Raw genomic sequence first — 17,545 nt, 5'->3', positions numbered from 1 at the left:
ATCTATAAATCCCCTTCTCAAATTTGAGAGTGATTTGTGCTTGAGCTATTGCGAGGTTGCAAATCTTGATGGATCTTGCAAAGTTCAGTATGATCTTCTCTTGCATTGAATAATGACTTGGAGAATGAAAAAAAATTGATAGAAATAAAAGATTTGGGATTTTCTCTTTGTGGCTTTGCATTGCAAGCTGATTTTGGAGCAATTTGGGCCAAAACAGACATTGCAATTAAGTCTAGAAGGCCCAAAAGCCCCATTTTCATATATAACACTTCATTTTTTAGCAACAAAAAAGTTTCAACGTTTTTCACGTAGCTATCTTAAATTTGACAACCAAACAACTATCAGCAAGTTGCCCTACCCAATATGGCCCCCTCTCCATCAATAATTTCAATTTGGTAGTCCAATTTTAGAAGGCAATTTCAATTTGGTAGTCCAACTTTAGAAGGCGTACCTCAATCATCCAAGCTCCCTTTTTGCAAACAATTTTTTTCATTTGAGGTATAATTTCGTGCCCTTCTCAGTGGTGCCATTGGTTTCTCATTTTGGTGCCTAGTTTTTCCAATTATTGTTGATTCTCACATGTGTTATTGTATTGTTCTCATTTTGGGAACTTCTAAGGTCCATTCTCGCTCCTACAATGACATTTATTTTGTGCAATTTTTTTTAAAAACAAATAATTTTTCTTGTACTTTGTAGTGGTGTAATCAAAATAATCTCATTCTATCTAAAAATTGAAATTTGATTCTATAGCCAAATTTGGCATTTGTATGAACTAGAATCAAATTCACTTTGTTGTTTTTAGCAAGTGGCATCTATAATCACACTAAGTGCCAACCTCATATATTGCTAGTGAGTTTCTTGATTAAGTAATTTGGGAGAATAATCATTTTTTTTCTACTTGTAATCATGTCTCCCAATGCATGGAGAGTTAAATATGATTAATATGTGAAGAAAAGGCATACAATAGATGAATGCTTGTTGAAAGAACTTGATGATTTGAAACTTCTTTATGAGCTTCATCAATTGTGACAGCTTTGCATTGTTAATGGTATCAATTTGCCCAATTCTTTTGACCTAGCAACAAAAGATTCATTTGGTGGTGTTCATCATCTTGTGAGGACACATCATTTGGGGGTGATTAGTGTAGTAAAATAACATGCATTGGCATCTCATCTCCTTCAACTATTATTGCATTGGATGATACTAGTGTTGCTACAGATATAGCTTCTTGTAATTAAGTGCAGCCGGACATTCATTTTCTTCCAGACATTGCTACCTCAGATGAATACTTTTGACATCAACATGGGGACACTTGAGCAAAATTTAGAGACATCACATATCATCTTTCTTCAATCATCTTCCTTTCAAGCATTGTAATACATCCTGCATACAATCTTGGTCTTGTTTATTCCTAAGAGGAGGAATATTGTTCAGCAAGATTGGATCATCTTCAACATTCAATGTTGAGCATCTACCATCATTCTAGGAGACTCTACTTCAAAGGGGGGCCTGCATGGTCTCTCTTCTTTTATGGTGGGTTGAAGCAAGGGACTTTTTCCTCAAATGGAGTTTTATCCTTCATATCTTATTTGAGAACATCTTGTTTGTTCTCTCTTTTGGGGAGGACTTTTGTTCGCTTGTGTTTTCTCCTTTTCTTCATTTGTGAGAGATTGCAATACAAGGGTACTTGATATCGCCTAGTGGCCAGGATCCATCCTTGCATCATTGCATCATTTCCCTTTGTTCATCATTCTCCCTAAGTTGCACTTAACGGGGGTTTTGAAGTGAACAAGGGTGTTTCCTATCTAGTTTTCCCTTTTGTAGTGTGAATAAGGTACATTATCTATAACTAGTTCCTAGTTAGGTCCTTTTCATACATGTTAAGTTTACTTAGCTTGGAATCTTTATAGAAGTCTTTTGTAGACATGTGATCTTATCCCCTAGTTGTCATGTGGCATAGGATTAAGACACTTGTCATCATCCTAGTTAGTCCTATCTCTCAACCTTTGCCTATATAAGTAAGGCCACGTATATACATTTTGCTAACTGCATATAAATTGCATATGCACATCATTGATCACAATTGATCTAATATATTTTGCATCCATTATTGCAAACTTATGCTCTAGCTTTTCTTTCTTGTGAAAAAGATATTTTGGTTTTGCAGGTGATCCTCGGAGCTTGAGTCCTTGAGTGACTCTAATAGTTTCATTTCAGTAATTTTTTAAAAATTTTAAATTATGTTTTCTTTATTTTTAATTCTTTGATTTTTCTTTAAATACTCCAACACAATCATATCAAGATGACTTGTGGAGGTGTGTAAGTCACTTTCTTGCATGGTCATCAACCAAATCTAATCCACATGAAGGCTATCCGAAATCGAGAGGGCAATGAATGTTAAGTAGATAATTCTAGATGACACTTGGTCAAATAATGTGTGGAGCGCCTTTGTAGTTTCAACAAGCCCATCTTGAGTATGGCGTGTTTTGCTAACATGGATAAGTCATGCCTAGGAGAGATATATGATGGCACCAACAAAATGATTAAGAAGATGAAAACCATAATAAATGAGTAAGAGCAAAATCCTAAAGAATTTTTCTTCAAACAAGGGTAGTGGTGGTGCAAAATGATCACCCAGATTCATCTTCTTGCTTTTTACATTGAACCCAAAATATTACAGGTTTGACATCCTTTATTAGCCAAGGTTGCCACCATACAAACATGTGGAAACCAATGAAGGATACAAGCGAGTGTTTGCTAGACTCATCCCTGATCTTGGTGTGATGGATGTAGTTACAAGTGAGTTTGCTGATTTTATAGCCTCTACTAATCAAAGTATTTCCAATCTTCATGACAAGTGTAACAAGGATGCTCGCAATTGGTGATGCCTCTATGCTCGCACATCCCCACACATACAACATCTTGGGATCAAAAAGTTGTTGCAAGTAAATTTTTTAATCTCTTAATTTGAGTTTATTTTAAATTTTAATATATTTTTTCTTAGGTTTTATGTTTGATATATAATTTTATAACTTTCCAAATTTGCCTTAATAAGTTTTCAATTTGTCTTCATCTAGGCAGAATTGAAGCACACTCCATCTGCTCAGTAAAGTGCAATTGATTGGTATCAAGAAAGGCAAAGGAATCAACGTATGTACATTCCAAAACTAACTAAAAGGAAGGGGCGATGAAGTTGTATGATGTAGAGCCAATTCAACCTAACTGGGATTCTACGAATAACCAACAATCTTCATTTTTAAAGGAGCCAAATAGATGGCATAGTTTGAGTGTCAAACCCAATGTCACTCTTTGTGGTTCTTCTAGTGTACCTCCATCATCTATTGTCAATGATGATAGTGATGCTCTTTATAAAGAGGAATATGATAATGAATTATGATTTATTATTTTAATTTTAAACAATAAATATTTATCATGACATTCGACAAGGACCCATTGACATTGAATCTAGTATTTTAAGATTTTGTTTATTATATTGACTTTATGTTATTTGTATGGACATATCCAACATGTTCACAATATATCTGTCCATTTATCTGTCAAATATATGACTATCATACATAATGAAAACAAAGCAAGATGAAATACTTCAAATACATGGCGCATTCCCTGCCCAGCAAGGATCTTTATTTGGTTCCCATTTTACAAAATCGCAATGAATCTCTGAATTATCTCAATGCATAAATCTGGCTATCTTACACACATTAGATGCAAGGACAAACAGCATGCTCCTATGCAGATTTTGACTTCTAATGCATGTAAAATAACCTCAAATTTACACATCAAATATAGGACGAAGATGTAGATTTGACATAATAACCTTGATCGTCTTCACAAATAATTATTTGAATTAGTCACTATGGTACGGATGTACCCACAGGATAAACAGGTGAGACAATTGGTAAAAAAAAGTCATTGCAAAATGAATTATTCCATAGGATCCAACAAATAGAACTAATATATTTTTTCCCCAGATGACCTAATGGCTTTAATAGTATCCAATTCAGTATTCCAGGATGAATTATAATATATTTGGAAATTTTACACTTACAATTATAAACCAGTTACAAAATAATCCAAGAATTTTGTAGTAGCATTCCCAATAACTCACCAAACTTTACCAATATTCACCCAATATTAATATTTCAACTTCAAAACAATAGATATGGTCTATCATGCTCATTTAAGGAGTTCTTATCGTTAATGTAAGAAATATCAAAGCCCTATCCTACCTTCCCAGCCATACAAGTGATTTCAACTGCCATGGTTTTTATATAAGTGAAAATTAAACAGTCAAACAAAAGCAAGAAGTGTGCATAGCTGGGGAAAGTTAAACACATGAATTTGCACCACATGCAAATATATAACAAGAATGCCAAACATATATCATGGTAGGCCCATTAATACAAAGTTGGTTAGCAAAATTGGTTAGCAAAATTGCTCCATGGTCACCTAAGTGGTTAATAAAAAGACAATGTCACCAGATCCAATAATTTTCTTCAATAGGGTGTACTTACAATGTTTTGGTTCCCATGGTGATGGCCTTCACTGGTTTATTAAAAAAATGAGTTTAATTTCACTTTAATATTTTAGTATGATTGCAACTCGTAGTTACCATCTACTATTGATCCTTATGGATCAGGAAAAGTAAAAATAAAAACTGTGAACAGTAAATTGAATTCACTGCAAGAAAATTTGGGTCAAACCCACACCTGTGGACTTGAACCTGGTGAAAACTGCAACTGAGGATTGAACCAGGTTAAACCTGTGATTGCAGTTTCAACACACAACTGATAAAAAACAAGAACTAAAATAAAACAGTATCCTTTCCACTTCCAGCTTTGGAAACATCCTTCTGGAGCCTGAGAGGGATACTTCAGCACTACCAGCAACTATAAGTAGAGGTGGACAGTACGTGATTTGGCATTAGAGGCAAGATTTGGGTGTTACTTTGTAAAATATTGGCAGACTTGAGTCACTCATACTTTGTAAAACATTGGCAGAATTGAGGCAAGATTTGGGTGTTACTTTGTAAAATATTGGCAGAATTGAGGCTTGAAAGAGTAATTAAGAAACAACTACTGCTGTATCCAATATTTGTATTTGTTCTTTCAATTAAATGCATCAAGGTGAGCAATTACCACTAGTAAATGATTTTTTCCCCTCATGGGGTTTCCAGGTAAAAAAGATATATGTTTATTGTGTTAAATATACTATTTCCAGCATGTTAATTTCTTATTTTTAAACAATATTCATCCCTCTTTGAATTCTGTCATTTGTTGTAGCAAGTAGAACAGTTGATAGATTATTTGTGATTTAAAAATCTACTTTAACTTGAGATTTGACTGATCAATTGGTGACTTCCATCATCCTTGGCGTAAATTAACCTTTTGGAAAAAAACAGCTAATTTATTTCTTGAAAAATAACTTGATAACTTTTTTTAAAAACTTTAAAATGTAAAACTCAACTAAACAGGCCACTTCATTCTATATGGCTTCTAATGGCCATTAAAAGCCCTCCTAAATACTACAATGGTAGAAATTGCAATGCAGCCAAAATTCTCAAATATTCTGCAACCTCCACCCTTTTTATGTTGCCCATCAAACAATCACTGGAGCTAGTGTTCCCTTCTAACAAACAGGCAAACAAAAAGACACATATGCACTGAATCCCTAGAATAATTGACTACTAAGGGAAAGGAGCCAGTAGTTGGGCACCTATATTGACAGGTCCACTGTGCTTATTCAGAGACACTGGCCAACAAAATTTTAACATTGGATTAATAATTTGTGATGAAACTAAAATTTTCATTCAGGAATTTAAATGATGTGGAAGGCCATTTTTAAAGATATTTATAGGAAGTCCTAAACGGCCTAAATACAAACGAAATAAGGTTGGTCTATAAATTGCACATTAAGACATCATTTTTGTGCACCTATGTGTAATCATATGATTTGCTACTTTGTCATGAATTGTTATGATGACCATTTTTATTCACATACTAATTTTGAAAGTCACATCTAGCAACTTCTATTCAAACAAGAAATGGCCCATTTGTTTCCCACTAAAATTGCTACTACTGGACCTCGCTCAGCTATTTCTGATCCACATCCTACCACCATCAACAATAAACAAAGATTATATGAATAAAGAAAGACAGTAAACAAACCTGATGTTGATTCCAAGTGCCACATAAGAGAGACCATATGCTCGAACACACAATAATTCCTCACCAAGTTGCCCTGTATCAGTTGAGGGGTTCTTTTGCATAAATTCCAATATCTGGCACCCCACAATCAAAAATTAGCATGCAAGAGCTGATAGAAACATGCTCACTATCAAACACTGTCTGTGAAGACTAGACACTATACAAACAAATTAGATTGTCTATTATAATTCAGATTAGCAGTAAATTAACGTCAAGCCAGAGGTTATAAAGACTACACACTAAACAAACAAACTAGTTTGAAAATAATATCAAGTCAGAAAAATATTCTTCCACAAGCCAGAGAAACAATCTTCAACCTAAAAATCCCTGTCACCCAGAATCCTTATTTTAGAATTAATTTTTCAGATTAAACCACAGTACAACATTAACAAGTGTGTATTCAAATGTCCCAATCAAGCAACACTGTTATGACCAACTATTTTTATAATCCAACATGGGCAATACTCTTTAATGCATATGTCATCTTCAGAACCCTGAGAATGAGAAAAGCAACTTCAATATTTGTAGCCTAAAGTCTTTGAGAGCAATCACATACTCAGTCTCCTATATGCTAATCACTTATATTTCTACAGTCAATTGTGGTAAAATATGATGTATGCATAGATATCAACATATGGTCTCTACTTCAGCTAGACCCTGCTGTGGAAATAAGCACAGGGCATACTTAAATGTTAAAAACCATATAAAATAATCTAATGGTAACTAGTTCAGGTAGAGGTGGTCCACGTCAACCATAATCAGCACACCGAGAATGACTCTTTCAAGACAAGGTCACTACTTGATATAAAAAAGGTCCTTCCTTTTAGAAGCACTTCTATGATTGAATGCAAGCATTCTCTCCTCTCATTTAAGGCATGCTTTTTATCCATTAATAGAACCTAGATCTACTCTCCTCCAAACTTATTTGCTTTCTTGTAATTCACAAATAGATTCCAGATCAGCCATGCTCAAAATTTATTTTTATCTTATTTGCTCTTGTGGGATGTGACTTATTTTACATGTGTCTAGAACCAAGCCAGAAAAGTTTCAGTAATGATCCAACAGAAAACTAAAAAAAAAAAATATAAACGCCATTCCTCATTTATTACAGCTTTGAGATCATTTTCAGTTCATATCTTTTCTGGTTCAAAAATTTTCACTCATAATAAAAAAGCAGTTTCTCGTCCCTATACAAATTACAATAATGTATCGTATGGGAATATGTACAGACATTATCCATGCTCTTAGGTTTTCACATTATTATGAGTAGACTTATCTCATAAATGACAACCATGACCTTCTATACCTTTCCTAATAGGTACGATGTTTATATCAGACAAACTAGAGAAATGACTAATTAATGGGATGTCTAGTTCTAAAGTTAGTTACCAAGAGACTTGTACCCTGAACCTTAGTACTCATTTTCTGCTTCAGAAATGCATCCTCATCTTGGAGACCCATATGGGGACACCTTCAAACATAAGGAGGCTCCAGATGTAGTTTCTTGTGTTGTCTTTGTCTCTATAAACCTCTAAGAAGCATCTCTTGAAAATTGGGAGACTACCTATAGAAGTTTATCAAATGCATCATATACTTACAGTGCAGATATGTGTTTGACAAAAGCTAGAACAACTGAAGAAATATAATAATAAACACATCATTTTCTATTTCTTGAATAAAAATATTACAATCTTTTTGGCAGTAGAAAAATGCCCTATCAAAATCACAAATACATATAGGAACAATAATAAAGCTTAAGATGTGCACATGCACTGAAGTTATAGCCATTTATTGAAAATATAATCATTACTGAGGATCCCCGTACCATGTTTTCAAAATAACGTTATGCCCCTCCTAGTCTGTATTTGCCATCCCTAATTAATAATGGTTTTAAATAATTTTTTTATCAACCAACAAACAAACCACAGCCCATAATTTTGACTGGCATCTATTTCTTGGCTGATCATGGTTCTTGTGCTATGGATTTTGATCAAGTAATCTACTGTTTTTGCTATCCATTCCTCCTCCAACAAAGTTGTAAAAGATTCAACTTTTAGAGTATTAGCATAATTGATTCAAATGTCCTCGTATACCGTACAATCCATGATGTCATGCCATTCTATTTCAACTAATCTTGATGTGCAGTGATAGAAAACCCTATCAACCTACTCCTCTTTGGGTGTTTTCCACCCCCCTATTTCACACACCTAAGATGATGTGTGGTAGTTCTTAATTGGCCTATTTGCATTTTAGCTTTCCACTTTATATCCACCCCATTATAGTGCTTCTATTCGTAGTCACATCTAAAAGATTAAATTGCTTGACATATTATTCTCTTTCTCGACTGATATGTTTTGTCCACAAGACATCTTTGACTTTCTCTCTCACATAACTTTTAATTTCCACAATTGTGTTTAGGCACCAGCATAATGATTTCCCATTTATTCATCCACTTGGATTTTTGCTTCATCCATGTGTTCTTTCTTCTATTCAATTTCTCCTCCACTGCAATTTTGGGTAATTGGTGTCCTTCCATCTTCTCTATTCTCTTCAAATATCCTAGCAATCGAATCATTGTTGCCACTTCAACTAGTAAGGCTCTGGCCTCAAGTAAGACGACCTTGTACCCGACTGTGACTTTTATTTTGAAACTAATTGTGATTAAATGTCTTTCTAACCTTTCTATTTGTCCCCATTTTATTATTGACTTGTTTTCCAATCCCCTGGCTCAACTAATATACTTCTATTTTGAAACATATATAGAGCTTTCCATCCCCTTTGTATCCCTTCTGTCCTATAAGCCTCCCAACGAAGGTTGCTATTGTAATGTCCCTACTTTGAAATAAAATTTAATAATAAATGATAATAATAAAATTAAATTAAAATATAAAATAAAATAATTAAATATTATTAAATTATTATAAAAGTTGTGAAAGGAAAAATTGTGACTCCCTCAACAATGAGATATAAAATTGAGAAGAGAACCTCATTTGAGAGGGGGAATAATTTGGAAATGAGAAGTGCGGATCTGATTTAAATAATAAGTGCAGATCTGATTATGAGAGGTTGTGTCCCTTTCAAACGGTAGAAATAATAAAGAGTTGCACTCTCTCAAAGGGTGCTAATGGTGAAAGGGTGTGTCTCTTGCCAAAGGGTATACATGATGAAGAGGTGTGACCTCTCCCTCACATTGAGAGATATAAAGGAAAGGAATCAAAAGCATCTAGTAAGATCACCATGGATCAGATCAGATCAGAACTGTTATTAAGTTACAGGCAGTAACATCCTTGTTCTTGGTGGTATGCATGGGGATGTGTTTAATAAGTGTGCTTAATATATGAAGCCCAATAATGTTCTTATGCATAATTAATAGTAATGCTAATATGGACTGCAATATGTATGACAGTCATCCTTAACTTCATATATATATTCATAATACATAAGAAATATATTTACTTATAGTCTAAATCATGTTATTACTTTCTGTTGGTGTAAATAAATATTCATTATGGATATTATTACACTTTACTTAAGTTAACTTAGGATAATGCATTTCTTCGTAGTTTGGATTTGAGACACTCAGGAAAGTATGCACACAGGGATAGAGCTTGTAAGAGAAATTCCACCTTTTGTGGTCTTGTTTTGTTGTTACACTCCACATTCGGTGGGTCATCCACCTCTTGTGGAATATTATATCATTTCTCCTACCTACCCCTAATATTTCTTACCTACCTTGTTTCTCATTGAGCCACATGTCATGATTGTGTGCTCGTACATCCATATGGCCTTGCCTATATAAGAAGGCCTATATTCATTGTATTGGTGAATCCAGTTGATCATTTTCATATTGATGAGAATACAGTTTGTTCTTGTCATTCTTTTATCTCTATTTTAATACTTTTCATTGTGCCCTTGATCTTGGCAAAATCTCACACTTTCCGTATTTAAGAAGATGGGATTGAGATGTTCCAAAGAGGGGCAATCTAAATCCAAGCAATAGGTTAAGTCCCAAGATAGGGTGGGGATCAGCGACCCATAAGCCTTGAGGGTATAGACCCAAGATAGGTAAGGGCTTGGATCTGTAAACTTTGAGGGAACCTATTGTAGTTGGTCTCTAAGGGCTTTGGTAACATAAGTAACCCTTCTCCCTTAAAACTGAAGTAGTAGCAGGGTTTGATATCTATATTAAGAACTATGAATAATGAGATTAATCAGCTAATGAGGAAAATAGACAAGCACTTGTTAATAACTTATTGAAAAAAATCTATCAATTTTAGTATATTTAAATAGATCAGGTAGATGACATTACAGCTATGAATATCAAGGCAAAGTATTTGTATTTGTTTACCACTTGCAGGAGCTTCCTTCAAACTCAAATTTTATTTGCTTCTTTCTTCTTATCAAGGTAAAGATCGTGACCTTGGTTTTGCCAAAGTTCACTTGCATTCCCACCGCCTAACAAAATTGTTCTAGGGCTTTTAGGTGTTCTTACAAACAATGTGTTACTTTTGCCATTAAGAAAAGACCATCTAAGATTATTCCAACATTTCATACTACATACATTGTAAAATTGGGATCTTGGTGATCAGAAAGTGTGAGGATTTGCATTTTATACTAACATTTGCAAAAAATTCAAAAATCGAGCTAGAGACATTGCACTGCTGCACATTTAGTTTAAGTGTGAGGACTTGCATTTTATACTAGCATTTGCAAAAAATCCAAAAATTAAGTTAGGAACATTGCACTGCTGCACATTTAGTTTAATATTTTTTAATTAGAGCAAGTTCATGCACATGTAAACATTCATATTGTACTGCAAAACTTGCTTACAATGTAGTAAGACAAAGTTTTCGGAAGATGATCCCACAATTTTTGGCTATAAGTTGGCTATGATGACACTGAGAACCAGACTGCTATAAGTTAGCTGTGATAACATTGAGAACGAGACTAACATATTACAGCATGGTCACATTCCCAAGATACCAAGACTGAACCTCTTATTTGCTTTCCTTACTGTTAATAATTTGGATTTTGATTTTCTTCATTTTGGATAAGGAGCTCTTTGTGTATATATAAACCTGCTTCCACTATCAAGCAAAACAACTATCGTGGTTATCCTTAAACCTTTCAGTCATCCATATCATTAGGAAGCATAGATCTCAATACACAAGCTGCAAAAATTTGAGGTCCCATAGCCTTTCTGGAATCCATCTAAAATTTTGAGGTACTACCCTTGATATAATGAGGAAAAAAATTATCTTAAAAAATGTCCAAACTCTCTTTGAGAATGCAGAGCTGAATTAAGGAACTTCTGCCATTTATTTCACTGAAAATGAATTAGAAAATGCCCAGCTTCACAGGAGCTATAGATTGCTTAGGTCACAGAAACCGTGATTCTCAAGGCAATTCAAGACCAATGAAGCTGACAACCCAACCCATGCATAAAAACATGAATGTCTGTTAAAAACAGAGATGCTTCGTCCTTAGTTTCACTAGCTTAAAAACATATAGCCTAGCTTAACTTCCCATCAACTTTCCACCATAAAAAGCAATGGCATTCTTGACATAAGCAACCCTTGTACAAAGTGCATTTCCCAGCACTATGAGCAGCCAAGGAATGTTTTGTTTTTTTTTCTTGTGTGTAAACTGAAAAAGTCAGAACTTTGCATAATCAGCCTGAATTACTAGTAACACTGAATAAAGAAACTTTTTTGAATTTAACATTCTCATTTTTCTTCATCTTCTTTAACAGATACTTTAAATTAAAAATCTGATATTCTTTGTGAAAGAAAAGCAATTTTCAAGCTATTAGAAAAGAAGCAGACCCTATAATAGGAATGTAGACCATGTAGGAAGTGGCAGCAGGTTAAGAGATTTAAAAGGATTTGATAAGACAAGACTCCTGATGATCATTACTATCAAAGGTGTGAGAATTATTTTGGATTATAATACAATGATGCCCGATATGGTGGCTGTCAAGGTGAAGGTTGCTACTTTCTACTTGCTATTTCCTTCAGCTATGAATCTTTTGTCTATCTCCTCTCAGTACCAGGCTTTTGCTGGGATAGCTTCCTCAGCGAGATGTGCTTGTTGTAGATGGAGTGAAGCCGAAGAATCTAAAGTGAAACCAATGGAGAATCAAACAAGAAGACTTAGGGTTTAAGGTGAAATGATGTTGCAGAACTTCATAGAATACATAAAACAAGAAACAACTAACTCAGAACTCAGGGAGTGGATCATCCGAATCTGGGACCTCGCCAAGCAAATGGACAAAGCCCCATGTATAGGTGTATGTGAAGCCATGACAAATTTGATGTTGGCTTGTGGTCGGTCCTTGGAGCACCTGAACATCCTCGAGAGATTGTGCCACTGTGCTCTCCTCAGCAACAAGTGCATATCCTTAGCACGACAACAACTCTAATATTAGAAATCAATAGGAGATTTTCTTTGACTGTAACCTTGAACATTTTCACAAGATGATGATTAAACAACACAAAATTCACAAGGATTTGGAAGCAATTGCCAGGGACTAAGGTTTTTGGCGCTTTATCTGATAACTGTGAATACTGTAAGGACTGACTGTGAATGCTATAAGCACAAGGAAGAAGAGGATCTGATTAAAATCCCTACTCTCCCTATGGATACTATGTGTAAGAATTGTCTCTGTGCACAAAGGATAGTGAAAAGGCCTGCATAATTTCCCATGCCTCCCCGTGAATTTCTTTTTTTTTTGCTGTTTGCCTGGTGCTGGATCAGGACTTAAATTTTTGTGTTGAAGACTGTTTTTTGATAATGGAAGGTAAGGGGACGATGTAATTTGCCTCTACCCTCCATGGTAACACTTTCACAAGATACTTGGGGCTATCTGGTTCATTAAAGGTCATTTTGGAATGTTCTTTGATGACTGTGGTGGGTATGTATATGAAAATTACAAGATACTTGGGGCTATCTGGTTCATTAAAGGTCATTTTGGAATGTTCTTTGATGACTGTGGTGGGTATGTATATGAAAATTAGGCATGGTAATACATATTTGATTACTATCCAGGCTCTCTGTGGATTGAGCCTTCAGCTCCTACCTCATGAGCTGAGCAGTTTCAGTACTAATTTTGGGCCAGCAGCTTCTCTGTTTTCGCAAGAATGATAATTTTATTTTCTTGATGGAACTGATGAGCTCATTGCTACCAGCATACAAGCCTCAAAGTTCTATTTTTTTATTGGCTTCTAGGTGCCTTACCTAGGTATATGAACAAAAGAAATAAGTGCAGAGCAGATCCTGACTCGTATTATGAGACACCATTTAATTTCTCCATTATGTATTGTGCAACACTATCTCTATGTGGTTAACTAGGCATGATCCATTTAGCAGTGATTGGAATGAATATGAGATGAAAATTAAGCTCTTAAAACAACAGTTAAAGATTTGAGGAAGATTATGACAAAAACCCATGCAGCATGACTTAGCTATCTTCTGACAAAGAAAATACACTAAATCGAGAAAATTTCTGCTACAGGATAAAGGCTATAACTGTCAAAAGCAAAATAACTTAGCTGAGATGGAGTCATGAATTGCATTTATCCTAAAGAGTGTGTGTTTTCTTCTGTATGATGATGTTTAGATGTGGACACTAGTTTAAGGGCAGAAAAATTTGTAAGTACAGTTTACTCCTTATCAATATATGGTGGCAGGTGTACATCTGAATGTCATTTAATTCTAGATTCAGAATAAAATCAACCTTCATTTTGATACTAGACAGAGCCTGCATGAGAATATAACTGTGTAGTTCCATTTTTTTTTAATCCCACAATACTGGAATGCTTTGCAAATGTAATTCATTTTTTGTAGCTCAGCTAGGCCAATTGAAGAATTACAAAGTAGGGTCCCATTTAGTATGTCCTGAATGATGCACCTAATCTCCAGCTTCCAAAACCTCTTTGAAGCTTCTCTGTTTGCAAGCATCTAGATGGTAAAGCAGAATCCTTCGCATATCATTTGGTTAAGAAATAATAGCATAGTGTTTGTTTATAAATCATTTAGCTAGCCAGAAGAGTCCAGAACAACTGGTCAAATGAATGAGACTACAATATATTACACAACTGCACATTGCAGACTAGTAAGTTCAAATCATATAATTACAGCATTTTAACAAACCAGTGCAGTGAAAGATTTGAAAAGGCAAGGACACCATAAAGACGGAATGACTTAAACTTATTAGTTAGGGAATTTGTTTAAATTTCTGAGAAAAGAGTTGAATAACAAAGAGCCATAACAGAGACCATAGAAAACTCAAAGACAAACCTTACTCAAAGGTGCATGAGAATTATCACCAGCATGCTTCAGTATAATATCATCCTCAACCTGGCAAAGCCGATTGTTGGTCTTGAGCACTCTCTGAACCTCTGAAAGACGTGTATGTATGTTGCAGGAAATAGCTCTCAGTAACAAATATTCCACATCTATACAACTCTGGTCTAGCACAAACTCTGCCTCATTCCCAGTTAAAGGATCTATAACATAGGTATTGTGAGAGCAGTTGATACGTTGATCTTTCCCTGGCTCAATTTTGAGAAAAGGTATATTGCCTGAATCTGCCCCTCCCACACCTTTAACAAGATCTAACCAGTACATGACTTTCAAACCTGGAGTTTTTAGCCCATTTGCATCAATGTCTCCATCTGGAGGAGGGACCTGTGTACTACCAGTGTTACCTTCCTGCCCTGAGTTGTTATCAGAAATAAGCTCAAAGCGTATTGCATCTTTCCATCTACCTTGACGTAGAGTATTCACCTGTCTCAGCACGGTATCCATAACTAATGCAATACAGAACTCATGCAGGATAGAATACATAGTTGCAAAAGGATTTTCTGCTGCAGCCATTCTGCGCTCCAAATCATCACCAATATTAAACCGCTGTATTTCAGCAATCTTTAGAGGTCCACTCCTCTCTCCTACAAGCAACTCTAAATGCAGTATCCTCCATAAAGATAAATTTCCACGATACCCAAGTGTAAGCTGAACTTTGAATTCACCATCAACACAAAGCACCACTCTACCATCAGACACCATGACACTCGAAATTTCATCTGGAAGAGATGCTTCAAGCAATCGTGATCGTAACAGTGTGTCCAGCTTTGGCAAGGCTAACTCCCGCTCTTCTCCTGCAAGGGCCGTTTGCATACCCATATCTTCAACACATTTAGGTAAGCGACAATAGGTTCCTGTAAGAAGGATTTCAAGAGCAGATGGAACATCATAAACAGGTTGGCGTGCTTGCTGTAGTCCCTCGTGTGTAAAGAATAGTGTATCAGCAGCTTGAGTAAAACACATGTCATGACTTGACAAACTTCCTTCAAGTTGCTGGCAGTACCGGACCAAAGGAATCTGCAAACTCCAACATCAGTCAAATACAAAAAGAAATTATGGTGCTTGTCTTTATCATAATAACAAATTTAAGTCTTACTTTTCATATCCTGCTCTTTGTCAATGAATTAGACTTAACCATGGAAACATCAACATCCCCATACTTAAAACACAATTCTGAACACCAATCACTCAATTTGATAGTACTTAGATATTTTTTAATTTTTACAAAATTACAAAATACAGATTTCATTTTATCATTAAAATTCTACATTTTCCAACATTAATTTCAGAGAAATCCCTCTGCTTTTAATGTTTAAGCAATAATGTTACATGATAGCTTTTCATTAAGGCAAAATAAGCAGCCAAATACACTAACAATTTTTCAGTGTTCACGAAAAACACATGGTGTGTAGATGCAATTCATATGAATCATAATGGTGAGAAGAAAAACATAAGAAAATCTATCATTCAGATACCACTCTATATAGTTGATAAGTTTATGCTTAGGGAGTTTTAGTGAAACAAAGCAATGCATGTCTTCCCATCACTCATATGCATCAGCATAGTGTGAACTACAGCCTATTTTTAAACTGCTAATTACTGAACAGAATCAAAATCAGTCGATAAAAATGGAAGGCATCACCAGGGCAAGTAAATATTACGGTGAGTTGCATGCGCTGAGTCCAAAATGTCTATAACCTCCATTGCCTGTGTAATTTTCTCTATTGGAAATTTGGAAGGCATATTTTTTTAGATGTGAATGTTTCTCATCATCTCTAACTTCGAAGTTTGACTGATAAACAGAAAGCTTTCTGAGCATCTCAATCCGTCCTTAATATAGCAATTAACACATGGCATACAATGAATATGATAAGAAAAGAGAGAACACCCAAAAGGACATGCTTTCACGTATGATATATTTGTTACTACCATATTCAGATCATAATAAGACAGATCAGATGCACTGAGGCTGAAGAAAATTCTCAGCAAACTTGCAGAAATGACCTATCGAAACAAGGATTTTCCAAAAATACCATACAAAGAACTCCATAACAGAGTAAAGATGGTACAATCTGGAAGCAAGAGAATGCGTAGTAAGGGCAGAAAAACTTAAAGTTGGAACAATCCACCTCCAAGATGATCAAACCATACACTGCTCCTTCAACATGGCATGGGTGGTTCCGTCTTTTTCTTAACTTCAAGCTCATCCAAGATATTATTTGTGGCAAAATTGTCATCTTTCTCAAAGAGGCATATGAAAAGAGTGATATGCTATGCCTTTATATTCACATTAAATATAGCTGTCAGTTAAAAAAACATAACTGAACCAGCGCTCCGCTCCAAGGCCTCTGGATACATAGCTTATACTGTTCATGAAAAAATTGTACCAGTGACCTAAGTTGATTCTTCAATAAAGATGCTTAGATTCTTATTGATCACAACTAATAGAACATTATCTATCAGCCACTTGTATTTTTTAATTTAAAAGTTTGCATCAACATGTACTACATTCATTATGGATGGCAGCTGGAGGCTCCCTAATACAGATCTGTTCCGAAAACTCAGTAAACTCTCAGCTTTGGGTAATATTATATCCTCCTGTTTCAATTTGATACTTATACAGTCAATATAAATAGGTGAGTATGTAACATATCATCATATCATTTACAACAGTACAAGCAAACAGAGCAAGACATGCACCTATAACGATATCAGGTTGATGACATTGTCTCACCCTATGTGGAATTAACAATTTAAATCACAAATTGTATTCTGTAGAATTTCTGGTTAAGACCCTATTTAAGTAATTCCCCAACTTTAAGGCAACTCTTAACCTTGAATTCATCCTATATATTTTTCTCATTTCTATCCATTCTAAATCAAAAATTGGACTTTGCTAACTAACTGTTGGATATAGATGCTGGCATTTTCTGACTATGCTAACTTGCCCCAAC

General features: G+C 35.0%; 1 protein-coding gene across 1 annotated transcript in view; it reads right to left on the bottom strand.

Annotated features, from left to right (window-relative positions):
• Positions 1-17,545, bottom strand: part of LOC131038544 (mediator of RNA polymerase II transcription subunit 14) — an 86,246-nt gene that overhangs the window by 51,053 nt on the left and 17,648 nt on the right. The window contains exons 2-3 of the mRNA XM_057971007.2: positions 14,526-15,608; positions 6,189-6,301 (exon numbers count right to left, since the gene is read on the bottom strand). Of these exons, the coding sequence (XP_057826990.2) occupies positions 6,189-6,301; positions 14,526-15,608 (1,196 nt within the window). The remainder of the gene's footprint in view (positions 1-6,188; positions 6,302-14,525; positions 15,609-17,545) is intronic.

Source organism: Cryptomeria japonica, chromosome 10, assembly GCF_030272615.1.
Source record: "Cryptomeria japonica chromosome 10, Sugi_1.0, whole genome shotgun sequence".
NCBI lineage: Eukaryota > Viridiplantae > Streptophyta > Pinopsida > Cupressales > Cupressaceae > Cryptomeria > Cryptomeria japonica.
Note: the sequence above shows the minus strand (reverse complement) of the source record. Positions and strands in the feature narration are given on the sequence as shown.